Source organism: Larus michahellis, chromosome 6, assembly GCF_964199755.1.
Source record: "Larus michahellis chromosome 6, bLarMic1.1, whole genome shotgun sequence".
NCBI lineage: Eukaryota > Metazoa > Chordata > Aves > Charadriiformes > Laridae > Larus > Larus michahellis.
The window spans coordinates 49,123,208-49,149,594 of NC_133901.1; the positions used below are offsets into that span (position 1 = coordinate 49,123,208).

The 26,387-nt window shown below is 44.3% G+C and overlaps 1 protein-coding gene across 3 annotated transcripts; it reads left to right on the forward strand.

Moving 5' to 3' along the window:
- The first annotated feature begins 446 nt into the window (after positions 1 to 446).
- LOC141745330 (dual specificity protein phosphatase 13B-like) lies at positions 447 to 24,577 on the forward strand. Of its 3 annotated transcripts, XM_074592998.1 has the most exons (5): positions 482 to 554; positions 684 to 723; positions 15,408 to 15,599; positions 16,272 to 16,492; positions 24,150 to 24,577. In XM_074592998.1, the coding sequence occupies exons 3-5, from the start codon at positions 15,409 to 15,411 to the stop codon at positions 24,362 to 24,364; spliced, it is 627 nt and encodes a 208-aa protein (XP_074449099.1). In that variant the 5' UTR covers positions 482 to 554; positions 684 to 723; position 15,408; the 3' UTR covers positions 24,365 to 24,577. The 3 variants fall into 3 exon arrangements, with proteins under 3 accessions (XP_074449100.1, XP_074449099.1, XP_074449101.1); XM_074592999.1 differs by lacking the exon at positions 684 to 723 and having other exon boundaries at positions 447 to 554; XM_074593000.1 differs by lacking the exons at positions 482 to 554; positions 24,150 to 24,577 and adding an exon at positions 20,117 to 23,065 and having other exon boundaries at positions 585 to 723.
- Positions 24,578 to 26,387: the final 1,810 nt, after the last annotated feature.

Sequence of the window (26,387 nt, forward strand, 5' to 3'; positions counted from 1 at the left end):
CCCACCGACGGCGCCTGCTGCTGCTGCAGGGGTCGCAGAACGGTAGGGGCTGGAGGGGACCTTCGGAGGTCATCTAGTCCAACACCCCCGCCAAAGCAGGGTCACCTGGGGCAGGTTGCACAGGAACGCATCCAGCCGGGTTTTGCATATCTGCAGAGAAGGAGACTCCACGGCCCCTCTGGGCAGCCTGTTCCAGGTTCCAGGATGAATCCCAACTGCCCACCAACATGGGTGGGCTGGGGGCAAGCCCAGCCACCCCCCAGCTGTGCACATCTAAGGTAAACCACAACTGCCCCTCCAACAAGCACATGTGGTGAAACACAAGGTATCTGGAGTAAACGCAACCAGCCCAGCACCATGCGCATCTCTGGTGCAAATCCCAAAATCACCACCGGCACTGGCCAGCCCAGTGTCAACCAGCACAGCCCCAGCAGGGCTGGCCGGGTCACATCTGATGACACCACCTGACAATCGGCCGCTTTCAAAGCTCAGCCTCCTGCTGCTGCTGTCGTCCACTTGCCTTGCTCTGGCTGATGGTTGCAGGTCCAAAGAGGGTAAGGGATTATGGTTTATAATTAACACAATTAAAAATAGACTTTGAATAAGCTGAACACAGAGAGGCTAGAAATCTCTTGTGCAACTGGCATGTTAGGAGGAAACTAAGTGATATTATTCAAACAAAGGTAATCCAAGACACCACAGCGCGGGAGCTTCGACTACCAGGCAAGTACTTTTAAGCTTGTTTACAAACCAACCCCCAGTGAACTCCATACACGCACTGAGCAGCATGAATTTAACCACAGCCAGCTCCGCAAGCAGCGAGACAACTGCAGAGCTAGGCCAGATTATCGTCTCTGTTCTTGTACTCAGAAACTCTAATATTTGCGAAATTCTAGTTTGCTTTCCAGCTGGATTCCCAGGCTGAGGATCTCTCACTGAAAAAAGATGCTTAAATTCAAGGGGTTTGGTTTTTTAAATGCCAGTCCGGCTTGTATTTAAATTTCTTACAGATCTATCTTTAAGATAATAGCCATGAAACACTGTATCTGGGTTTTCTTCTCAGCTGATGTTCACAAGAGTCTTTCCTGGGAAAGGAGAAACTGGCCAGCCAGTTACACTGGAGAAAATGTGAAACAGACTATTAATAAAATGCTGTGCAGTTCAAAAACAAAACCTGGGGGGGGCGGGGGGAAGGAAAGATTAAGAAGTTTGAGGGAGGAAGTTGAGGGCATTTATTTTTTTTTGTCCCCCCCCCCCCTTTTTTGTAATACTAACTCTATATAGTTTGGGACTTCTATGGATTATTTATAACTAGGATAGAATTTTCAGACAGAAATGGGATTTTTAATATCAACAGCCTTCCTCAGAACATTTTTATTGAGGAAATATGTTTGTATGACTGTGGAAGCCATTGGGATGCTTGGAGTAAAAGAGTACAGAAAGAGAAGACTGGGTTAAATTAATTCCTGCTAAATGCTTACCAGCAGACTTGCTGTCTATATGGGGAGCTGGAGACAGAGCTGTACCAGGGTAAAAAGGATACTGTGTCTATTTATAGCACTGCCTTCAACACCGTAGGAATTCAAAGGAAAACTCCAACTCAGCACACAGTCTTCTCATCATCTGCTTCTGTCAAGATTAAATCGGGGCTGAGATCATTCCCTTTCCCTGCAAATCCCTGCTAGGAAGGATCTGTTCCTGCAAGTAAGGGACTACCATGGTACAACACACTCCAGAGCTCATATGGTCTGGTCCTCACCCAGCCAAATGTCACCTCGTTCCTCTTGGTAGTCAGAGGAAGGGGAGAGAAAGATCCTCGTAAGCCTCAGCACTTCAGCAGGAAAGACCAGAGGTATTTCACCACCTGCTCTCCACCCCTGCTCCCCCTTCTGTCCCCAGCCCTCCTTACACCAGATGCTCTGGGGCACATGCAAACAAAAGGGTAGTGTAGCTCCAGCGTGATCACAGTGCCAGGCGGCAGGGACAAGAAGAGGAACAGGGTCCTGGCACACAGTCATGGTCACTCCTGGTGTCACTTACTGAGATGAGTCCCTTACCCTACAGGGGCATGTGCCACCCTTGCCCCTGCAGGGAGATCCATCTCTGAGGAGGAGTGGGCTCCAGTCGGTGTGTGGGGCACCTATTATCAGTAGAAATTATCTCTGATCTTAAGAGGACAAATGAAAGCAGCCTTGGAAAAGGTATTAGCAAAAACCTGACCACGACTCTAAAAATAAGGCAGACTCCTGGAGTTCCTTAGCCCCACCCTTATTTTAGCATCATGGTGCCTCAGATCTTTCCTTCTCATCTTCCACTTTCCAGTTTCTCTTAGTAAGAGCTGCTCTTTCGTTCTTCACAAAGCACTACCTACTCTACTCTCTCGGAGTGCCTCTTCCGTAATTCCATTATCAAGCTGTCTGCTAGGTAGGGAGCAGAAGGTGCAGGACTTGGTGCTGCCTTTGAGGTACAGGTAATTATTATGTGCATCTGTTATTGCGGTTGCTGCCTCAACAGGTGGGAAAACATGCTGTTCGCTGATAGATTTGCAGCACTCTGCGCTCCTGCCTTGTCTTTTCTCTAAAGCCAGTCGTGTGGTGTTCCTAAAATAATAAACACAGCCTCACTGCTGCCACAAAAACCCCTGGTAAATATATTTTTATGGGAATGAAATATTAAAGGATTTGAACAGTTATTCACTGAAAGCAAAATATGAGCAGTAAGGTTGGGTAAAGATTCAAAGGCTGGTTTGCTTCCTTTCCCTGGGGCACATCAAGGCTGTACTGTTTGCACTTTAGAGATGGATAGTGGGGAATTACTTAACCCAAAATGATGGAAACAATTCAGACTATAATAATATAGCATGAGAGTTTCTCACATTACATCTATTCCCCATGCTGCTGGCTGTATTCTGCCTTCAGATTCACGTGCACAACTCTCATTGGATTCTGGAGAAACTGTATTTGAAGCCAAAATGCATTTCATTGTCTTTCTGAAGTCTCTCTATGGTTTAGTTGCTAAATCCTGAGCTCAAGGACTGGGGACAAAGCTTGTCTAAACATTTCCCAGTGTCTGTCTCTCTGAGATTCCCATCTGCTGTGTTTTATTTTGAATTTCATCTTCCTACTTTCCTGAAAACACAAAGCAGAAACACACGTTTCCTCTGCCCTGGAGTGCAGGAATCACCAAATTTCCCAGCAGGTTCTCTCACAACATATGATGGATCCAAGTTTGTCTAAAAATGCTACAAGCCCTTTGTGGAGTAGAAAGGGAGGAGACCAGAAATGTGGGCCAAGTTTCTGAGTGTTATGAACACCCCCCATCCTCCAAAGGGACACCATATCCTGTTTCCTCTCTCCCAAAAATTTCACCTGGCTTTGGGTTTCATTAGGAGAAACACACGTTGCTCAAGTCCAGGCTCTAAGTCTTCAGTTCGTGCTTCCTGCTGACACTGCAGAGACTGCAAGAGCCACAAAAGCCGAGTCTGACCTGGGGGCTTCAAATTTACTACAATAGCAGAGCAAATGAAATGGAGAGCACGTTAAGCGGGTTGGGAGATTGTTGTTGACCAACAAATCTTCATTAAGTTCCCACACCAAGCTGTGCTGCACCTCTGATGAAACTGATTATTGTGTCTCCATCTGCGTTTCGACTATTTCTCCACCAGGCTTAAAGCAAATTCAAACTTGCTTTAGGTCTAATTAGAAATAAAACACAATATTAATCCACCTTGTCCCACGCACGCACCTAGTTTGGAGGTGCTGGTGCATCATTCAAACAGGCCAGGTTCCATTCTGTTCACCACCAGTTATTTACTGCCCTGGTTTTCGCTAGCTCTTTTATTTACTGCCAGAGACTTTGTTCACTGTTTTACGGTGACTTTCTGGATTAGTGGTTTGCATTACCAAACACAAGGACTGAGATCAGTTCCTGGCACTGCTCTCCAGACCTTTCAGCTCCAAAGCCACCAGCGTGAACCCCAAGCGTTAATACAGCTCCCACCTCCCCACAGCAAAGCCCGTGCTCGGTGTAACAGCAGCTTTCACATGATTAGAGCAAAGCCCTTTTCTGATATTCATGACTGAAGGGAGGCTACCACGACTGGAGCCTCTGGCAGCCTTCCCCACCGGCCACGACTAGAAATACAGCTGCAGAGGTAAAACTCAGGTGCCAAGCTACTCTGCTCTGTGGGCTTTAAAAACACTCTGCCCAATTTCGACTAAACAGAGAAAGGTTTGAGGAAGAAGTGCAAGGAAAGCAGGGGGCATTAATCAGCAGTCCTGAGAGTTATACAGCTTCAGCATCTGCAGCGTACACACAGAGCAAGATCTGCCACGGACTGTTATTGCCTTAAGGTAAGACAAGAAACAATTATTAGCTCTTTCTCCTCTGAATACAACGTGGAAACAAAAGGTACATGCAGATACACCATGATTGAGGGAGTTAGCCTTTAGTACCATTCTTTGCTAGATAACATTTATGGCGGCCAAACTAAGCATTGCCCATGGAGACTGGCCATACCCCACACCATGGTGTCCTCAGAGTCAGACAACACGGATGGGACTCAACCTTTTCTGTATCAAGGAGAAGGCATCGATTATTTGGTTTTACACAGCAGCACCTCAGCACACAGGCTATTACTGGTTCCCAGCACTTGGGCACTGCACGGCAGCCTCCCCTTGACAACGCTGCCCGCTGCGTCCCAGGCAAGACAGAGGAGTGCAACCACAGCAGCTGCCTTCTGGTGGGATCTGAACTGGTTTTTGCTAGTGGTTAATTGGTTTCCATCTCTAAAAGAAAATGAGTTCTGTTGGTTTTGTACCAGGTGATCTATGACATCTGGGGGCACACATTTTGAACTGCTCGTTTGTTTTAGAAATATGGTAGGAGTTAACCTAAAGGAAAAAATATTAGAAATACCTGTAATCCCAAGAGCTAACACAAATGCTGGGAAATTCTAGACCTCAAATTAGCTGTGCTACAGAATATGATGAGTTCCTACTTTTTTCCCCTTCAGCAGACTTAGTAGGGAGATTTTACAATGAGAAGAAAGCAATTTGCTTAGCTGACTTGGGATTTCATCTCCTTCCATTGCATCTCTTAGACTACGCACACATCAGCAAGCAAGTCTCAGCTCTGTTCAGTCTCAGTCTGACCTCTGTACTAACTTGATTTATTGTTTTTAGTTCTCAAATAGTATATTACGTTATACCCCAAAGGGTCTGATTAGAACTGGTCAGTATTTTAATGATTTATGAGGGGCATCTGGGACTGCATGGGTAGCATACATGTTGTGCCACTGCTATAGGAGGAGACTATATCGATCCACACCAGTGTGCTCCAAGACAAAAGCGTGTCAAATTCCAATAAGCTTTAGTTCCCAAACCTGATTTGACAGGTGGCCAAGCTTGCACTGGGACTGTCCGTAGTTCTCATGGTGGGAATAAAACAAAACAGCTGGATTGCTTCTAGCTATTGCATTATGAGAGGATTTCCATTCCTTTCTCTTGTTCTATTCCTATCTCGCAGAGCTTAAGGAGGTGTTTATCCTTCCCAGTTCTGTAGCCAGAAACCTGGGCAACAGGAACTTGCTATCAGCTCTATGGTTTATCTTTCTGCCAGAAGATACTGGTGAGAAATACAGGCTACTGGAACTAGCCTTCCAAACCTCTCTGAATCCTGCCACGGCTATCACGTTACTAGAAAGTCTCAGATCAGAGAGGCTGGAGTGAGAGAAAGAAAGATGACGAAACACTTAGAAAGACAATGCAGTTGTTCTTAAGCCATAGTGTCACGGTGTTTAATAAGGAATCATAAAATACCAGGTTGGAAGGGACCTCCAGGATCACCTGGTCCAACCTTTCTTGGCAAAGCATGGTCTAGACAAGATGGCCCAGCACCCTGTCCAGCTGAATCTTAAAAGTGTCCAATGTTGGGGAATCCACCACTTCCCTGGGGAAATTATTACAGTGGCTGATTTTTCTCCCTGTGAAAAATTTTCCTCTTGTGTCCAATTGGAATATCCCCTGGCATAACTTGTACCCATTATCCCTTGTCTTTTCCATGTGACTCCTTGTAAAAAGGGAGTCTCCATCTTCTTTGTAGCCATGCTATTTTTTGGGGGTATCTCTAAAGAAGGACTTTGCAAGCACAGAAAAAAGGGTATCAGGAGCACAGCATGGTGATAATGGGTTTCTGTGTCCTTGGTTTGATTTTGCATGCTCTGAATTCTGAGTTCTATTCTGCTGAAGCATTGCTAGGAAACCTCGTCTCCCAGCTTGGAAGTTCAAACTTGACCATGACTTTCCGCTCATAATGCAAGCTGCTTCTGACTTACTAGAGGTGGGCACAACTTTTGACCCAAATTAAACCCAAGGATGACACTCTACCCTGTTTCAGTTATCACTACAAGTGTTTGGCAGCGCTCTGCCCCTGGGTTGCCTCCCAGCTCAGACTTGTGGAGAGATACAGAAAAATCATCCAACTTAACTTTACCATCTCCACCTGTGCAGTAGGAACAGCAGTGTCTTCCTCACAGGCTCACTGCGATAACAACTATAAAATCCTTTCCAGTGATCAAGAAACACCAGGGAACCGTCTTGCCTGCCTCCTGCCGTTTCCCATCTTCCTTCCCAGCAGGTTGCTCAGCCCTCCTGCCACGCCAGCGTAGGGATAGGTGACTGCTCTCTCCTGTAGGTTGGGTAGCACAGAGCTATCTTCACAGTGCTGGTAGAGACCACAGGGCAAGAACAAAGAGCAGTGAAGCTGTCAATAAGCCCAAACAGAACAGACCCAAAAAAGAGCAATATATTGTTTTTAAGATAGAAGAACATAACAGAGCTAGTCACAGGGGAGAAAAGCTTTGCATTGTGCCATCCTTTTGGTTAAATCCTTGGGGCAGAAACCATTCATTTGTAATGGGATTCTTTGAATTCTGAAGCCTGATGTTTCCAGCGCTGGGCTGGAGGACACTGCTATATTAGTTATTGTTAAAGTAGCCTCATTCACCTTCAGATGTGGCCTGCTAAAATCTGGTGGGGACAAAGGACACCGACCTAAGGGACTGCATCACATCTGGAGTTCTGTGCAAGGCACAGAGCGGGACATCCCTGGCCTCTGAACAATTATTGCTGAAGCAAGAAATAAACTTCTGCCTCAAATCATTTTGGAGGTGACCTGGGAAAATTAGATCAGGCTAGATTAAGAGTATGCAACAAGGAGTAAGCCTGAAGAGTAAAACCATGGCTGAGAGACTGGAAACAACACCCAAGTGACACTTTGTCATTAAGCTAGATGCAGTGTGCTCAGCAGCCCAGCCGTGGCTTTCTCGTGTTGTGTTCAGTTGGAAGTGTGAGATGTCCAGATTGATGTCCCTTACAAAGTAGACAGTACACAAAAGAGTGTAGCAGTCAGGCTGCTTGGCAGTCACAGTTTCACCCCAATCGGCCACAGAGAGGGAGCAGAGAATGTACCCTGCGGTGTAGAGCACTAACAGCGCATCCCACACAGCGACACTGCTGAGGTTGAAATGCACCACCGCAAATGCGAGCCTCCAGTCCACTGGATCTGCTTCAGAGAAACAGTCTCAGCACATTTCAGGCAAGCTGTGAATAAATCCAAGCTTGTGCCTCTCTGCAGGGTCATGCTGCAGTAACATCATTCGGTAATGAGAGCTCCACACGCTCTCTGCAACTGCAGGCTGCAAATATTGGTAGAGCATTACTAAAAGTAATGAAAAAAGTGACTAGGACTTGCGTTGTTCAGAGAGGGTGAAGGCTTTGGAGTGGTTGTACCAAAACACCAGTGTCGGCCAGACAACCCAGCTGGTTACTGGCAGCTCCAAGAGGAAGTCAAAGTGGCACACACCACTCCTGATTTACAGCAACCTGCATCATCTTGCCAGCCTGTTGTTCAGAAGCATTTAATCCTTTGAGGTTTTCAGTAATCTTCTGAGCGTGCTTCCAGAAGAAAAAGAGTTTACACATTCAGAGTGTACCATCTTTCACCTCGGACAAGTCATTGCTGGAGGCAATAGAGATAAAGTGATGTAACAACCTTGGTGCATAGGAGAAGAGCCAGCCTTACACAGGAAGAACTGAATTTTAGGCAAGCTTGTCATCAAGTTCTCAAGAGGGAGTGAAAAACATCAGTACTGAATGGAGGAAGGGGTTACAGACTGTCAGAACCAATCATTGGTCAAGTCTGATGGCTCATGTCCATTACAGAAGAAACTAGCAATGACATTTGATCTAGGAGTGGTAGCCTGGCAGTGAGCTAAAGAGACTCAAACATGGACATGCTGTTGCAGTGACAAATAGCATGGAGATGTGGTAGATGCATTTTAGACCAGCTACTGTCTTTGGGTGACATGCAGCGTGTCTGATTCTCTACCAGATCAGGTTGGGTTAATGGGTATAAGGATGCACTTGGCAGCTGAGAGCACAGGAGTACCGAGGGGCTCCAGAGGGCCCAATTTTGCAGCTGAACTTCTGTGCTCACAGCCAAAAGCCCAGCATCTTTGCTGGGACTAGGGCTGGAGGGGAACCGACTTTCCTTTGCTTGCTTGCCAAGAGCCAAGTTCAGGTCCTTAGAGCTCTACAGTGTTCTTGCTCCAGCTGATGACTTCATGAACACCTAGCGTCGGGAGGAACACAGCTCCCTGCACAGCTTTAAATGTTTGTGTTTCCCTGCATATGGCGATGACATCATTGCCACCTGAGGGCCTGAACTCTGGGCTTGGCAGGTAAAAGCCTTTCGGGTCACCTTACATTGGGGTTCTTGCTCTCGATGCATATTTATGTAATGATTGCTAGATGGCTGTAATTAAATGACTGTAAAGCACCACCTAAAATGCACTAGCAATAAATTCTTAATAGCTGATGCTATAACAAGCAGTTACAAAAAAAATATATTGTAACATGCAGATTGTTAACATTGTCTGGGCCTGTTTAATGCACAGCTTTAAGTAGTTACAATGCACACTATTAAAATGGCATGTAAAATTTGTAACAAGTAAATAAAAGGTCCAATTCAGCAAGAAAATATACCCAAACTTCAGTGCTGAAGAAGCCATGCAAAAGCTTGGGGTGGATGAGCTATCTCCTCTTATCTCTGCAACCCTTCTGGTGGTGCTACCTATCGGCCATGGTTATTGTAAAGCATAGTCCTTGTGCCCACCCCTGCCTGGTGCAGACTCTGCCCCTGCCTCTGTCCTGACTCAGAAACATGGTTAGGATCCCATTTATATAACAAAAATGCAACTGTGTCCAGAAAACCCTTGGTTTTGCATTCTGTGGGGAAGGGGTGGGTCAGGGAAAATCCATTCAGCTGCCCATATTTTTTGTTTCTCTTTTATCTAGTCAAAGCTGCAGTGTGGGCAACATCTCTACAGAGATGATTTCCCATGGCTAAAGAATAAAATAAATATACATGCAAGACCCAGAAAAATTAGCAAAATGAGAAGGTGTCCAGGTTTTGCACATTTGGTACAACATTGCTGCACATGAAAGGATGGCTGCTTCTGTCTAGCCACCATCAGGAACCATACATGTGGTTGGTAAATACAAGTGCACTAACCAGCTGATGACAAGAGAGTATTTCATACTAGAGTTACAGAAAAAAAGGAGGCCACCCTGCCTCGGGGCCTGCATGCTGATATACATCCTGAAAGAGTCAAGATCATCAGGTCTGAGCCCTGCTGGCTGGTCCACAGACTTGCTATGAAAAAATCAGACATTTTTGAGGCTTCTGAGGCCTGGCAACCCATAACATCAGTGGAAACTGTGGTAAATTCAGCATATTTGAGAACCAGGATGGGTTGATTAATTTCTTCCTTATATTTGAGTAGTGCTTTGCAGCAGAAATGTCACTGCTGATTTCCTTGGATGTCACAAGGAGGAAAGTTCTACTTGGACAAAGGAGAGGTGTCACAATCCCATTCCAGTTAGGACAGAAAATTTGGTACCAATGCAATACTGAGGGGGATAAAAACCAATCAGATGTTTTGCTCTTCATTGTGCTGCTCAAAGCTGTCCAATAGAGAGATTGATCTAGCTAGTCTGCTCCTCAACATAAGCTCTGCGTGGTCTGTTGAGAGCAAGGCCATCTAAATGGATTTTGCCAAGTCACATCAAGTGGGTGCCTTACCCTAAATGTATAGCTGGGTTAAAGTTGTGGGTCTGGAAGCCTCTACTAAATTTGGAAGTACTGTTCAGATTACATCCTCCAGCTGCTGGTGAGATTTTCTTACAAACAGTTGGCTACTCAAATACCTCATGCCTCCCTGGAAACCGCCTCTATCTCATCTTTCAAGTCCAGCCAGCCCTACCTCAGTCATCGCTGTATTTGATTCATACCGTCTATATCCTGTAGTGCTTCTAGCAATTGATAAATTACAGCTCCAGCAAGACCATCGGGTTAAACACCAAGGAAGAAAGAATGATGACAGTAATACTTGTCATTTGTGTGGAGATGTAGCAACACAAAACCCTCTCTCAAACATATGTTATCTTGGAGGAATCTTTCCAAGCGATAGGCTTTCTGAGAAACATTTATGACTTTTGAATACACGATAGGTATGAACTTGACACGACCTACTTTGGCCAAGGCCCTGGGGTTCAGCCTGGTCTTTCACCACCACAAATCAAACAGTGCAGTCAGACTGATACCTTCACTGAGATGACAAGGTTACAGCACACACTAGCTTGAGAAAAAAAACAGGATGTAGAGCACTTTGTTCTCAGGATTTAAAAGTTCAGAAATATTTTTACTAAGGCCAGAGGAAAATGGTTATGTTCTATCCATACACAAAAGCCAATACAGTGCCTGGGATGATTAAAATATTCATTACATCATTGAAATGAGAGCATTGACATCATTATACTATACTCAAATCCCTCCTTTATCTTGGCATTGGAAAATGCAGGGAAAAGCAGAGGATATAAAGGCTTTCTACTAAATATCCTAGACACAAGAGTTGGTTTTTTTTTTCTCCTGACTTTCCACAGCATCATGCTGCAAGTTTTTGTATCACTCCATCTCAACCTTCACACCATCTTCTCAGCTTGATCTCATCCCAATGTAATGCTAAATTGCCAGTTTACACTGACTTTTGAGTTTGTTCTTATTTAATGAAATACTATGGTGTGGGAGAAATTGGACAAAAGGTAGCACATGTTTCCAAGGACCGAGACACCTGTCTCTAAAGGCCCTCTTCTCAGCACGGCACTGAACAGCACTAATTGTGTTATGGATAAAGCTGTAGCCACTGAATTAACTGAAAAATGACCAAAGCATCCACAGTACTTGCAGTGCACACAGGCATTCACTGATGGGAAGAGAGGAAGCCTAAATACTCATGAAGGAGATACTCTCTGTGAGCTCTCACAGGACCACTTTCCTTTCTTCCCAGGATATTCCATATATACGGAACCGTTGACCTGGCCACTCTCGTAGCCCGCCTGCAGCAAAGGCACTGATGGGTTTGCACAAGGGGGCTACAGGTGCAGGCACAGCATGGTGACACGTATGGCCTGTGTCATATTCTAGGTCACTCTAGATGATCAAAATGACCTGCTCTGCGATAGGCCTCTTTGATTACAATTCTCCTGCTAGTCATCATTAAGGAAATTCTATTACACAGTTCAGATACAATTATTGTTGTAGTACAAACCAATTCAAAATTAATCTAAATATAATGGTAAAATTTCTCCTACGTGATTGAATAATTACTGCAATACAACTCCAGTAGGGCAAAGATCAGGAACATTTCATATGAGTATCATTCAGAAACTGGCATTTTAAAATTGTATTGCTCATTCATACGACACACATCACAGAAACAGATCCACTACGAAAAGTGAATATAGAGGAATTGAGCTGAGAATCATTAAAAACATATTTTTAAAATGAAGAACCACATTATTATATATAATCATTTTCCTTTCACGCTAATTTGTTTTAATCTATTCATGTTCCTTATAAAACATTACACAAAATTTTAATCGTAGCATTGTTTTCTTTAAATATGTGCATTTCAGTAAATGACACTTGCATGTATAAATTTAGTGAGTTAAAATGTTAGACTGATGCTAGAACTGAGCAGTCATTTATTCAGAAAAAAAATTGCCCTGTTTTTCTGTCTGTAAATTTTTTATGGAAAGCTATTTTTTTTCCCCAGTATATTCATTATTCAACCTATTAATTGAATAGTCCTACAGAGACTTCTCTGCTTTTGAATCATTCACAGCCTGTTAGTTCCAATTATTTCACATTTGAAATTTGAACCCCACTCCTTCGTTTTTATTGGACGTAGACTTTACATGAAGTGATGCTGTTCTCCAGTTGAACAAATGTGACCAGAATGCAGATGGAATAAGTTTTGTACCCAGCGTCAGCAGTTCATGTCTGTGTTTCAACAGGAGCAAATTCCTTAGCTATAATACAAGATCAATGTGAGCACAAGCTGAAAGTCATCTTAGGATAATTCTGAAGAAGGACACCCATCTTATAAACACCATTATTCTACAACTTTCAATACCCGCGTAGCACACGCTACTTTCTTTTGCCAAGCTTATGCAGTTATGTTCCCTTCTAGCAATACGATTAAAAAAAAAAAAAAAATCTCTGAAGGAGCACTTTTCCTAAGGTGTGCTATACTTCAGAGTTGTCCACCCAGCTGTACAGGGATGGAGTTATGGACCTGGAAAGCACAGCTCCCAGAAGAGCCATGTGAGTGAGTTGCTGCCTGTCCCTTCCAACCTTAATGACAGCCTGAACTACACAATGTTACCAGGACTTTTGGGCAGTGCCCCGTGAGGCTTAGGAAAGCAAGGCTGACAACAGCCTTCAGTCTTCTGAGGCTAGGTAATATGAAAATCGAAGTATCCATACAGTGGAGAGAGCAAGAGGAAGGAGTAACAGGCAGTAGTAAACAAGAAAAAAAACCCAAAACAGTTGAAAGCAACTTTATAGGGAGTGAGAAGTGCCCTAGAGTAGTCATTAGCCACACTGCAAGGAATTAGATACATCAAAAAAGGGGAACATTTGCTGCAGATATTATGAGGTGGGAAGGATTGGAGGAGGCTGTTATTCTTGAAAGTATTTAATGAACTGGCAGATGGCCCTGTGGTCAGGACACAGGAAATGGAAGTCCCATTTCTGCTGCAGACCTCCTGCGTGGGATGAGAAAAGTCAAGCTGGTGACTGAGATCACCAGCAGGAGACGAGCAGACCTGGCACAGTAGGCACTGGGTGGACAGTGTCAAAGAAGCTATCAAAATCCATGGGGGATGTCCGTTCCAGTATGGAAATTCCTCCATGCCTCCTCTTGCATAAAGCCATCCAAAATGGGCAAGAACATCTGCTTTTGTTTTCACAGTAAAAGCTGACACTGGAGGAGATATGCACATTTGGGAAGAGAGCGCATTCCACAGTGGAGCTCTTTGTAATACAAACAATACGAGACCATCCTGGGAACATCATTATTTGGTGAAAACTTACTGTATTCAAGAGGACAAGGCTGCCTGTGAAGGTGGCAGAAGAAGGTGCACTGACAGAAGAGAGGGCCCTTCTTGGCAGCCGGGTGGCAAGGCAAATCGCCCAAGTGCACAGCAGAAGGGTGGGCTTCTAGTCAACGTTCAGTGGCCTAACAGCGACACAACAGTCACCACTTCCCTCCTTCATTTCTGTGGACGTTTCAGGGACTTAGTTGCTCCATTTCTCCATCAGCAAAACAATGGATTGATGTAGAGGTGCAACGAGCTCCCAAAGCAGGCTCGTCTTCAGACTCTCTCTCTGTCTTTGTGCATGCAAAGACAAATATTTTTAAACAAAATTACACAAAAATGTGAACTTGGGGCTAGTGAAAGTACCACGATGGCAAATTCGGAAAACCTTTAACCACAGTTAGTGGTTGGAAAGAAACTGTCAGTGGAGGTGCTTGAACATGAATACAACCTTTTTGTAAATGACAGAGCTGTTCAGCAGAAAGATAGAAGATTTCAAGTTTGCTGTCTTGGACTGTTCCACCCCAAACCACCCCCCTAGTCATTTATGCAAAAGACATTCAGCAGCCAGTGGCAGAGCAAGACTTTGACTCATTGACTACAACTTCACCCCGTCATAGACAGAGGCTTCTGTTCTAGAGCTGCCTGAGTTGACAGAGTTCCTACTATCTCTATAATGCAGGCACTTGACTAAATCCTACAACATAGAAAAATATACACATTTTTAATAATTTCTTAAAACATAACTCTGTTAAAAATAGAGTCTTTATTGCCCTCTTCAAAAATCCTCCCAACAGTTAAAATCTACAGCTAACACAAGGAACCACTATTTCAAAAGAAATGTACCACATGGGAAAAGAGTAATTCCAGAGATAAACTGAAGCCTAAATAGAGTGTTTCTCCTTGTAATAAAAGTACTTATTTCAAGATTAGAAATGCGATAGTTCTTGGAGGGGGCAGAGAAGAGAGAAATGCAAATGAAACAATGTATAAAAAAATATATTAACGCTCATATAAATGGCAGCTCGAATCACTATAACTTACTCATGCAGGTTCTTTCTACCATGAACATATGTCATCAGGACAAGTATGGCTGGCAACGACCACTGGAAAGAACCAAAATTCTCCTGTCGAAGCTGACAGTTAAGAGCTAACCAGTGAATAAGATTTTGCGTGACCAGTTCTATTCATCTCAGCTCATTGAGCAAATTATAAAGGACAAATCAGATAAAACATATACAAGCAAGTCCTAGTTATGTGATTAAAGGAAAAGCTCAGCATACCCATATAGTAACTTATTTCTATACCCACCACGTAGCTACATATACGCAATACATTTTCCATAGCATTACCTCTTTCCATTCAAGAGCAGAACTCTTGTGCTGGTGTATCGAGGACTGGGCTGTTTCACTGCAGCGGTAATAGTGTCTAGAATTCCAAATAGGAAGTGGGAAACTTCATACTAATATGAAAAAAGAACCTTTAAAAAAGCAATCATGAAGTGTTAATCGACTGTTTGACACACCTAGAAAGGAGGGTTGAGCAGTTGGGTCAAAATAAGCCTACTGAGGTCCTGAGCCTAGTAGTTTGAAAAAGCTTTAGCTTCCAATTTGACATAATAATATGAAACTTTATTTAAGAAGCACAGGCTTCAAAATCATCGTCTGAACCACAACATGGGACTACGTGAGCCACTGGACTCTTGTTTTGATTGCAACAGTATTCCCAAGTCCAGTCATGGTTTCTGCTTCTGCTGTGATAAGCATATGAACACACGAGAAAAAGACAGTATCTGCCCCCAAAACCTTACTACTGCAACTGTGGGCAAGCTTTGTGAGGGGGTAAGAGAGGGTAACCTCAGAAATATCTCTGGCTGGTGGTGAATGTCTGCCCTCCACCTTTCAGGATGGCCTGGGACTCCCTGTGCAGCAGGGACTTACTGCGCCCCAAGATACGAAGTGCCTCAAGCCGGACGCCTGGCAGCCAGAGCCGTGCTGAAACACCATCCCTGGAGGAGCTGCGGCGCCTGCTCTGGACACGCAAACACCCCACGGGGCACGTGGACGAAGTCTGGCCAAACCTTTACGTGGGAGACCTGTAAGAGAGAGGGAAGTGTTGAAGGGTTTAATGCAACTCTTAGCGCCCACCTTATTTCCTCCAAAATCTTCCACTCTTTATTTAAAAAGAGAGCTAGGCATGAATTTGGGGACCCCTCATAGTAAGTCTAAGTGCTGAGTAAGTCTGAACGGTGCGTAGGATGCTGTAGGATAGAAAAAAGGCATCCTAAGTGACCGATTCTTCCTCCTGATTTCTCCTCCTGCATTAGTAGAGGAGCCCTGCACTGCAACAGCCTGGTGGGGCCGTGGCATCGTTACTGCAGGCAGTCATGCCAGAGCTTGGTAAAAACAGGATCAACCTTGTTTTTTCCTCACATTGTCAGATGGCATCAGTCCCCTGAACTGATGGATGCTCAGCAGAGGTGACTTGATGAGAAAGCAAACCAGAAAACTCTTGGCTTGTGCAGAAACATCACCACCAGCAGCAGCTTTTTATTTTTTGTCAGTTGAGAAGAAGAACCTATACCGATGTTTGGGAGAAAAAGGCAGGAAATGTAAAAGTCACTTTCTTAACAAGACACTTGTGTCTTGAAGCATTTTGGTGGACACTTTGGACCTGAACAACCTGTCAGAAAATAGCCACTATAACTTCATGTAGCTTTAACAAACTGCACGATCAGCAGCATGTTCTAACCCACCGTCCTTCTTCCAGGTATGTTGCTCGTGACAAAGAGCAGCTGAGCCGAATGGGCATCTCCCACGTTGTGGATGCTGCCGCTGGGCGATTTCGCATCGACACTGGACCCAAGTTCTACAAAGATCTGCTGGTGGATTACTATGGAGTAGAAGCAGAGGACAACCCAAACTTTGACCTCAGCATTTACTTCTACCCAGTCGCTCGATACATAAGAGCAGCTCTGAATTCCCCAAGAGGTAACTAGACCGTCTGTGCATGTTACATACCTTCTGCATAGGAGCCAAATAGGGCAAGTTATCAAATAGTATTCAGCAAAAACCAACCAGCTGCAAATGTGGGTAAGAACAGAGTTACCCAAACCAAGTAGCGTCATGCCTGCCTCCTGAACTCCCACAGCAAGTGGGAGTTCCCCTGAAACAGGGAAGGACGCACTGAACAGGCTTTCAAAGGAGTTTTCCCTATGCCTAGTGCTATTCAACATCTCTATTAGCAAAAGACAAAACAGCAAGTATCTTTTATTACCAATATGGACACATGGACCTGGGAGGAGGCACATACACTTGATCTTATCTGGGATGGGGTAAAAAGACAGGGGCAAGCATTATATTTGAGTAAGAAGATTCAACTATAATGCTACAAGCTGTACAAGTCCTACAAACAGGATAGGGAAGAATTCTCTGGGAAGCAATTCCGTAGAAGAGAACCTAAGCAACACCACCAGCCAGGAGATAATGTCATGCTGCTGCTAAAAAGAGTAAAACTTTTAAATAGGAAGATAACCTGCAAAATCCTTGGACTCACTAAACGTAGGCCAGGTACAATGCCAGAGGCCTGGGGTTAGAGGGGGATCATGACTATTAAGGACAAACCTTCACAAAAGCAAGTCTCCACTATGCCACAAAACTGTACAGATGCCCACTCAAAAGCAATTTGTTAAGAGAACAGTTATACACTCAGCAAACTGTTCTGCTTGCATCATGGTGAGCTTTAATACCCAAAAGCATTCTAAAATATTAACTACCCAGCTTAACCATATGCAGCTAGTATCTGATCTACACATCTAGAGGCCTACCCCATACAAGCTAGGAAAGGGAGACACAGAAACCAAAAACAGTGCACATCCATGCTAGATACCTCAGAGTTTACTGTCGTTTGGAGGGCTTGATCCATCCTATTAGAAAGTATTTGCCTTTGTTAAACCGAGGCCTGCATTTTGGATTTCAAAACCACTAACATATTTGGCGAATTTGGATCTGCACCCATTTCTATTACAGCATATGCTATTTGCAATTGAAGTCATTATTGGTGGTGCTCCAGAGAAAGGTAAGATCCAAACATCTTTTCATGTGTGTGTAAAAAAAAGTTCCAAATCAATTGACAAAAGACAGAAGACAACAGATGAATCACGGTGGCCACAAAAGCAAACAAAACCAGTGCTTTGCAAGATGCATGCCCAAATACAGAAAGTTATGAATGTAGAAGAAGTTAGGGCTCAAGGCAAACACAATGAACTCATCATGTCTCGAGTGCATATTTATCCCTACTCCCATGCTTTTATATATTGCTTTACTGAGCTCCATATGGAAGCAGGGTTCTGGGAATGGAGACAAGGTGAAATTCAATCATATACAGTCCAGCTGTTGCTGACATTCATCATTTTAAGGAAAGTGCAACAGTTTAGAAAATATATAAACAAGATGTTCTGGAAGCACGATTTCCTGAGGTACAGAAATTTAGCAGCTAAATACCCATGACCTATGCAGGGACGAGACAGGGAGGGGATTGTTACTCACATCATTTAGAAGAACAGAAAAAATGGCACTTTTTATAAGCAGTGATGCTGAACAAAAAATTATACCAGGTGACAAGAGGCCTGTTCATATTAAATTCAGGATGTAACGAGGTACTTCCATTTGATTGAGAAGTCATTTAAGACTGCCGCTTAACTATTACAAGCAAATTCGACATCTTTTTTTTTTAATGGAATTAAATTATCTTTTCCACTTGGGATGATAAGTCAAAGTTAAGACCATATAAGGCACAAACATATTTAAAACTATGAATCAAATACTCCTTAGAATTAAGTAAGAACTGTTGTTCCTATGATGCTTGAAGAAAAATTCTGATGCTTTACACTACAAGTCCAGAAAACAGCATGGGCAGATTTATTCCAGATTTCTACCTTCGCTGAACAGAATATGTCTTTGGTGATGTAAGAAATTTATTTTTAAGGCAATTTCTTCAAACCCAGATGCCAGAGCATGAGCAAAAGGAAGCCGGGGAACATGCACTCACATGCTCCTAATTGGGAGCTATAGTCTTTTAGGAAGGTTGCCCTTCTCCTTCTGCCCACTATTGCTATTGTTGTCACAGCGGTTGATGGCTGCAGCACGCCCTGAATGACTTCTTTCATCAGCTTTGTCGTACAGATTAAGAAATACGTGCACTACTATTGCAGCCATACCCTATAAGTAGTATTTTATGAACCCTGCTTCCTTGGCTGCCTTTCCTTCAGTAGAGCCCTGCTGTTCCTTTGCCCACGTAACAGAGTTGTTTGGGAAGGCTCAGCCAAGAGCCAGCAGATGCACAGTGTGCCGCCTTCCCTGTATGGAAAAACAGGGTGTCGTGGAAATACTGGCCTGCTCCGTCATGCTCCCCCTTCACCTCGGGAAGAGGGCAATATCAGTCTTGCCCCTTTGCATGGCCATCTGTACAATTAGCATTTTCCTGGAGTGCAGCTAAACCTAGGCGTAAATCAGCAGGGTTTGGTACAGTCTAGCAGAAGAGGGGGGGAAAGAGAGCTTAAGAGCACAGATGAAAGCATGCCATGAAAACTATTAAACTAATGCTGTGCAGAGAGAAAGATTCCCAAGTAGAGAGCTTCTCCTTTTATTGACCTCTGAACATGTTTAAAACAGGCAGGTTAAAATCACCCATTAACTTCCTGAAATTGAAAGCCCTCTCTAAGGCATTTCCCTTCTTCCACTTCACTGGAGCAACGGAAAAGCTAGGCTCCCTTCTCCTGCCGCCTTCTTAGGGGTGGTGGTTATGAAAGAGGCTTAACTCGGGAGAAAAGGGTCCACTCTCTTGACTCTGCCATCAGTGTATTGTATACATTAGTTTAACTTACCAGTCTCCAGCAGATGACAGCCCTTACCTGTTCCAGGAGGCGTGGGACCATTTAAAGCTCTCCGTAGGCTTCTTGCTATTTTCAGCTGTGAAAAAATACACATTTGATTAATCAAGAAATAGACACTTGATTCTGCACCTGGCTACGGGACGGTGGCTAAAATGTAACAGGAGATGAGAGAACCGTGGTGGAGTGGGAAGAGCCCCTGGGGCCCACTAGCCCAGCTGAGCTCTCCTCCTGGTGAGCAGCATCATTCTGCTGGATTCAATGGAGAGAGGGCAGCTGGGGCGTTCACTCTGGGTGACGGTCTGGAGCCTGGTCTTAAGCCAAATTGAATCCATCCTGCAAGAAAGCAAGGGCTAGTTCAGGACATTTAGCTCAGTTAATGATGAGTAGCAAAAGGACAATAAGATATTATGTCTTTTAATGACTAATTTGTTCAACAACATTGAATTTCCCAACTTGAATTTGGCCGACAAAGTTGAATGTGCAAACTTTATCCCTAGTGCAAACCCTTTGATGTCAGTAGAGTTACAGCAGGCATGAGCTGGATATAATATCCATAATCCGTTGTTAAAAACCAAGTGTTATTGTTCTGCACAAATCCCAGCCAGATGACAGTTATTGTCTGCCTCTGCAAAAAGTAGCTTGAGATGTGCGGTGCAACATTTCAAATAAGGATTGCAAGATTTAATAACGCCAGAAGCTAAGTGCCCCCATTTCTCCTCAGTTAATCCCATTATTCCTAAGGGATCCTGTTACACGCTCAGAGAGAAGGTTGCGAAATGGCCCTGCAACGCGGGATCAGTCCAACTTCTCTTCACACCGTATGTTAAAACAAATGGGCGTGGGGAAGGCAGCGCTGGAGGATGCCGGCTTTGCAGCACGGATTCTGCGGTACAGATCTGGGTATAACCTCCTTGCCCACCCCATGACGGGGGCACACACCGCGACTGCCTCTGTCAACGCTGCTTTCCCAGGCTGTGGTCCAGCAGCCAGCCGGGAATCCGAGCCTCGGGAATGGGAGCCTCGGTGCCGGGAGGGTGCGTCTCGGCTGCCTCCCACCAGAGGCTGATGCAAGGCGCCGTTATCAAGCCCGCTGCAGGCAGCCCGCGTGGCGCGGACGTGCTCTGGGCGCGAGTCACATGCAGTATATCACGGTGGGTTCAGAGTGTCACTTAACCCATCTACAGCTACTGCTGAGAGACAAGGGTCCGAGCCTGTAAACAGAACCAAATAGCAACGCAGCTTTTGTTTCCTGACTCAAGTTTAACATTCAATTTGTTTGCTACAAACAATCACATAGTAAATTCAAATCTGCTTTCATTAGAGCAATTTTACGTTAATTAAATCATTTCACACGACTGATTTATCTGCAACAAACAGCCATTTTATTGTCAGTGTACCAGCATTTATCATAACCTCTGTGCATGGCGAAACAAAGGCTAACAATGTGGAATAGATACTGCACACGTAAAAGAGATAATATCCTTGCACCCTCATGGGAACAAGTGTATTAGAGCGGCATGCAGATTAGGTCCAAGGTCAACAGCTGGGGCTTGTCCAGGTTTTTGCCGAGGCACCTTCTAAAGCTAGTTGCTGATCTAGGAGGACTCTTTTGAAGTGCAGATAAACCAGAGAAGCAGGGAAGAAAATTCAGTGTGTTCTTACCCGACACCTCCTCTTCTCAGACACAGAGTTAGATATAAAACGGTGGAGAGACGGCCTGTACAAGCAGGAGCCTGGAATTTGTTCTGCTTTCTGTGCCCCCAACAAAAAACACATCAGGCCATATTTAATGGCAGCATCCATACCTGCGCTCAGCTCCGTCTTCCGTTCCAGACTGCAGGTGGGGCTAAGCATTTTCCAAGGCAGAAGGCTCCATCTGTGTGGAAAAAAAAAATGGACACAAGAACAATTTTACAGAAATTAGGTTCAGAACAGCAAGTTTCCTGTCCCCCATTCAATTTCTGTCCAAATTTAGATTGAATTTCAAAATATTTGGCAATTCAAAAATCAAATCCAACATCAAGGCCATCTCTTTTTGGTTGTTTTTTGGTTATTCCCCCCCCCACCTTGGTGCAGTTCAAACTTTAAATATAATTTCTTGTTCTTTTAGTTGTAGAGTTCTAGTAGCTTAGAAGTTTTCAGACAAAAAACAAGAAAGTGATTCTGGTTCTGAGAAAGCTTTTCAGGACATGCTGTTGCTTGGCTTTTCTTATCTGGGGTGTGCATTAAGGTGAGTGTCTGGATTTCCCCAGCCCCTGCCACTACGTTGCAGTTAGGCTGACTGCAAACTACTAAAGCATGGGTTTTCCAAAGACCTTTTGGACTTAGCCCTGTTTGCAGTATTTTTCAAAGAGAGACTGTTCTCCTGACGCCTTTACATTCCTGTGAAAAATCTCAGACCTGGGTTATTTGGGTCTGAAATGACTCCTCTGGGGAAGATAATACAGCATACGTATCCCACAAGGTTGGTGAGAAGGCTAATGATAGTGCAGCACATTAAAAAACAAAAAAAGTCTAGTGAAAATTCAAATTATCATTATCTTTTAGCAGGGGTGCAAAGCATTTCTCCATATTCCCCCCAAAAATAAGACTTCACTTCCAAGAATCCCCATGGAGTTAATGGAATTGACAGATAGATGTAATTTAACTTGAATAACAGCATCAGTATCCCAGTAAATTCTGTGAAGGTGTATCTGAATGGGAAAACACAAATAGAAATCACTTGATCTTCTAATTCTGCAAAACTGACACGATGTTGGAAAAACCTCTTCCTTCCCCGAAAGGTTTTGATGCTCAGTCCAAGTCTGCTGTCACCAGAGCTGTTTTTACCGCTTCCTTGGAGGCTATATTTGTCCCTTTATTTCTGCTGAAGACATGTCTATCTTTAGGGCTGAGCTCAGATTTCTCATGCCAGGATAATGAAAGGTGGCTGTGTCACATACGTTGTGGAATTCAACACTTCTCTCAACCTGCTGGCCAGAGCAGGTTTTTACAACACATGCTCGCACTCTCTGAGCATGTGGCTATGCCATCATCATTAGTCAGAACTGGAACGGTTGCTAAATACATACTTCTGTCACAAACAAAAAGGCATTTAAGATTAAAAGCTGTGCACAAAGTACCCAGAATTAACACCTGCGGAGATGGGGGCAATCCGTCTGAGGTTTTTGGCTGGATCTAGGCTCATCATCCAACAAGGATATTTTTGTCTCGCTCCCTGGTAATAGAGAAATTAAGATGCTGTAAGCACAAACAAAACAAGGACATAGTCCTGAAAAGCTGTCCGTTCTTTCTATCCCTCCTTACATTTTATCAAAAAGCAGCATCTGAGGGACTTTATTCCATCTCTAAAGGAAAAAAAGCAACATGAGATTGTTTTTACTGATTTTCACCTTTTTCTGGATATGAAAAAAAGGACAAGAGTGTGAAAATTTTCAGGCATGGCTCTAATTGAGTAGAACAACAGCACATTTTTTTTCCAATTAAAAAATCTCTCATTGAATCATACCATTTTTGTTAAAGTTGAAGCATTTTACACTATTTGCAAGATGCAGGTTTTCAGGTTCCAGAAGGAGCTCTTTGTTCACATCCAGAGGGAAAGGACAATAAACCTGAATTTTTCCATCTGAAAGAGATCCTTTTGACAAAGTTTCCTTTAATTTCACATAAGACCATTTAAAAAAAAAAAAAAAAAAAAAAAAAAAGGTATCTCCTTCCAGCATGGGTCAAAGACACACATTAGAAACCCGGGAAAAAGGCATGATACAGAATTGCATTTCTCCGGCTGCTTCCATTAGCAATCACAGCAGAAAACCCAAAAGCAGAGCAGAGGGAAGGAGGGAGCTACACTTCTGGATCCCTGGAAGGTCTTCCCTGAGGCGCGCTTACAGCAACGTGGAAGGACTCCTGATATTACTTGTAATGAACTCTTAATGAAGATGCACTCCTCGCATTGAAATCTCTGGAGAACTCAAAACATTTCATAAATTGTTTTTCTGGTGATCACCTAGTACAGAAGGGAAGATAAAGGCATTAGGGAAGGATAGTGCCTATAGATGCACAGGGTAGGCTATAGAAATAAAAAAAAAAAAAAAACCAAACAAAAAACCAAACCACAAAACCATACGAAAATGGTGCAAATGGCATACACAAACAGGAGCTGTTCTTAAGGGTAACACCCATTTTCTCACACACTTCCAAAAAGGTCTGGGCATCAGTCAGCACCCTCAGAAAGCATTACTGCCCTAAGCAAAGAGGAAAATAGAGCTTGCGGAAAAACAGGGGTGTTTCTGCAATAGCAGCGAGCACTCCTGAGTGTTAAGCATTTCAACCCCCAAGTTTCCAGGCCCTCTAATAGCAAGCGACCTGCCAAGGCTGCTTCTCATAGGACGGCCCTCAAGTAGGAAGGCTCAAAGCTTTGCCAGCCAGTACATCACTCCCAAAAACACAGGTGAGCCAGCAGGGACACCATGGATGGCAGGCTGGGCAGGAGGGCTAAGGGCATGCCATCAGGCTGACAGCTAAGCCCAAACAAGCAATCTGGGGTCCTGGAATACAATTATTAATTTTCTGTCCCCAGCCATTAAAACCCACCCTGTTCCTTCAACCAGCACTGCACCAGGTCTGCTCTGCAGGGCTGAGCACACCTGCTCGCTCAGCCCCGGTACCAGCACCACTTCCATCTCTGCTCCAGCACCGTAAACCCCGCCAGCTTGGCCTCCTGGCATAATTGCAGCTCTCTCTCCTTTTTCCAGGCAAAGTACTAGTTCACTGTGCAATGGGAATCAGTCGATCTGCAACTCTTGTCCTTGCTTTCTTAATGATCTGCGAAGACATGTCCCTCGCTGACGCAATTCAGACTGTGCGCTCACACAGAGGGATCTGCCCCAACTCCGGCTTCCTCAGGCAGCTTCGGGAGCTGGATCTCCAGTTACAAAGGGGGAAAGGCAGAGAAACAGAGACCTGTTAGTGCCAAGGGGACACGTGTCCGGGCACTGGACCGAGAGATGCCGCCCTCACTGAAGACAGCGTAAGGATGCTGTCAGGACTGCTCCGCAGCTGCACTGAGAAACTCCTTGGGAAATGGCTGAGCACAAGCAAGGTGGTAGGAGTCTGGTATGTATTTTTTGGATAAGCCCACTAATTGGAAAGAAAATTAAATAAAGAAGGATTCAAGCTGTCAGCTTTGCCCACCTGGGCTTGTTGTTTTAACTACCTGTTGGGCAGGGCATAGGGAGCAGTTGGGTTTTCATGCGGAATTAAAAGGCAGCACAGTCAACTTGAAAAAAAGACTTTCTACTTGCTTATAGTTGCATTTATAAGGCAAGAGGGAAAATGGCTAAACTAGTAAAAAGAAAAAGAAAACATGGGGGTTTTAAGCAAATTTTAACATTTCGTATCCAGCTGGCATAGGGCGAGGGTTCAGGTTTTGCAAGCTGACGTGCTCCTTTAGTCTGACATGGTGACACCACTCAGGATCCAACTCAGACCTTGGGATCTCTCTATTACAAGCCACAGAGGCTCTTGCTGGGACCTTCACAAGACCTTTTAGCTTCAAATCTAGGCCAAATACTCAGAACTTAAAAAGACCACGAAATCCTCAGGAGCCGGTACTGGAGGTCCCAGCCAGACGCTGCAGCCTGGGGCACGGCTATGGCAGCCTGATGGCTGGCCAGAGGGAAGGAAGGTGTCCCCTTGCATGCGTGAAGCCTGGGGCACGCTCAGGGGACACTGGTCACAGACAAAAACGTCCTTCTTTTGGCTTGCAACCCAGCACTCAAAATCACATTCCCCAAATTTCCCTGTTTTAACGGAAAGCCAAAACCTAGTGTCATCATGTCAGAGCAAAAATGAGCAATGCCTTTAACAAATCCAAAGCAGCAGCTCTGCATTTCGATTACTCTTTTACGCCCAATTGGCCACATTTAATCTTGTGAAGAACTCGAAGCAGATATTTGCTTCAGTGCAATTACAGCCACATACAGAACATTGGCAAATGCAAACAATATAGAATTTCCACTTGACGGCAGATTAATTTGGTGTGATGTTTTCCCTTGAGAGGTCTTAAAGGCTTGCAGTTCTGAAAGTACCCTGCAGTTTGTATTTATAGCACTGTGGATGTTGAATAGAAAGAGAAAAGTGCATACTCGTTCTGAACTGAAGTTTCTTTTGCCTCCATACATTAAAAAAAATTAACTTAGCATAGCACACTTCCACTGCATTTCTCATAATGCAATATGGAAACATGATTTCCCTGCAGAGCCTATAGAGAAATTCAGGTGGTGTTTCCACATTCATAAACATAGTAAGTAAAACACAAGCAACACTACGGTCTAATTTCCTCTCAGGGAACAGAGAGATGGGGCTTGCCTCCAGAAAGGGTCCCATCCTTTGAGACTGGAGTAAGCGGCCAGAAGGGAGCTCGTAGCTAATGATGGAAAAATCAGTGAAGTTATAGCTTTCACAGGCCTCTTACTGGCTGCCACAGCAAGGAGATTAGATTTCAGAGAGCATGGTGGTTGAACCACTCCTGGCACTTGGGTCTCCTCCATCCCAGTCTGTCTGGGGATCATTTTTTATTGCAGACCATGCTGAAGCTGTTTTGTGAGTAGCCTTTTCAGTCGCCTCACTAACCGCTCCCTTCAGCTCTCTGTAACTCAGCCTATGCCAAGCCAAATGGCACTATATTAAAGCACAAAGTTATATATGAAACACAACGATCCAAAATCTCCGTGCATTGAGACCGTCAGGACAGGTCATAATTCCCAGCAAGCTGCATGTCTGGAAACATCTGTGGTTACAGGGCGCAATTGAAAGTGAACAACTTTTCTCAGAGTGACTGAGTCTAAATTTACCCCATCTGAGGCCCGATAGCCATTGTGGGACTATTTCAGCTGGCCGGGGACAGCCATAGGTTCCCCTGCCACACGTGACTTGCAGCTGGGAGCAGTAAGTTCGGCTGGAGCTGCAGCCCACCAGGAACGCCAGGGCAC

Coding starts and splice junctions, on each gene's coding strand:
- LOC141745330 (XM_074592999.1), top strand. CDS start 15,409: ATGGCCTGGGACTCCCTGTGCAGCAGGGACTTACTGCGCCCCAAGATA. Junction 15,600..16,271: donor AACCTTTACGTGGGAGACCT/GTAAGAGAGAGG, acceptor TCCTTCTTCCAG/GTATGTTGCTCGTGACAAAG. Junction 16,493..24,149: donor AGCTCTGAATTCCCCAAGAG/GTAACTAGACCG, acceptor TCCTTTTTCCAG/GCAAAGTACTAGTTCACTGT.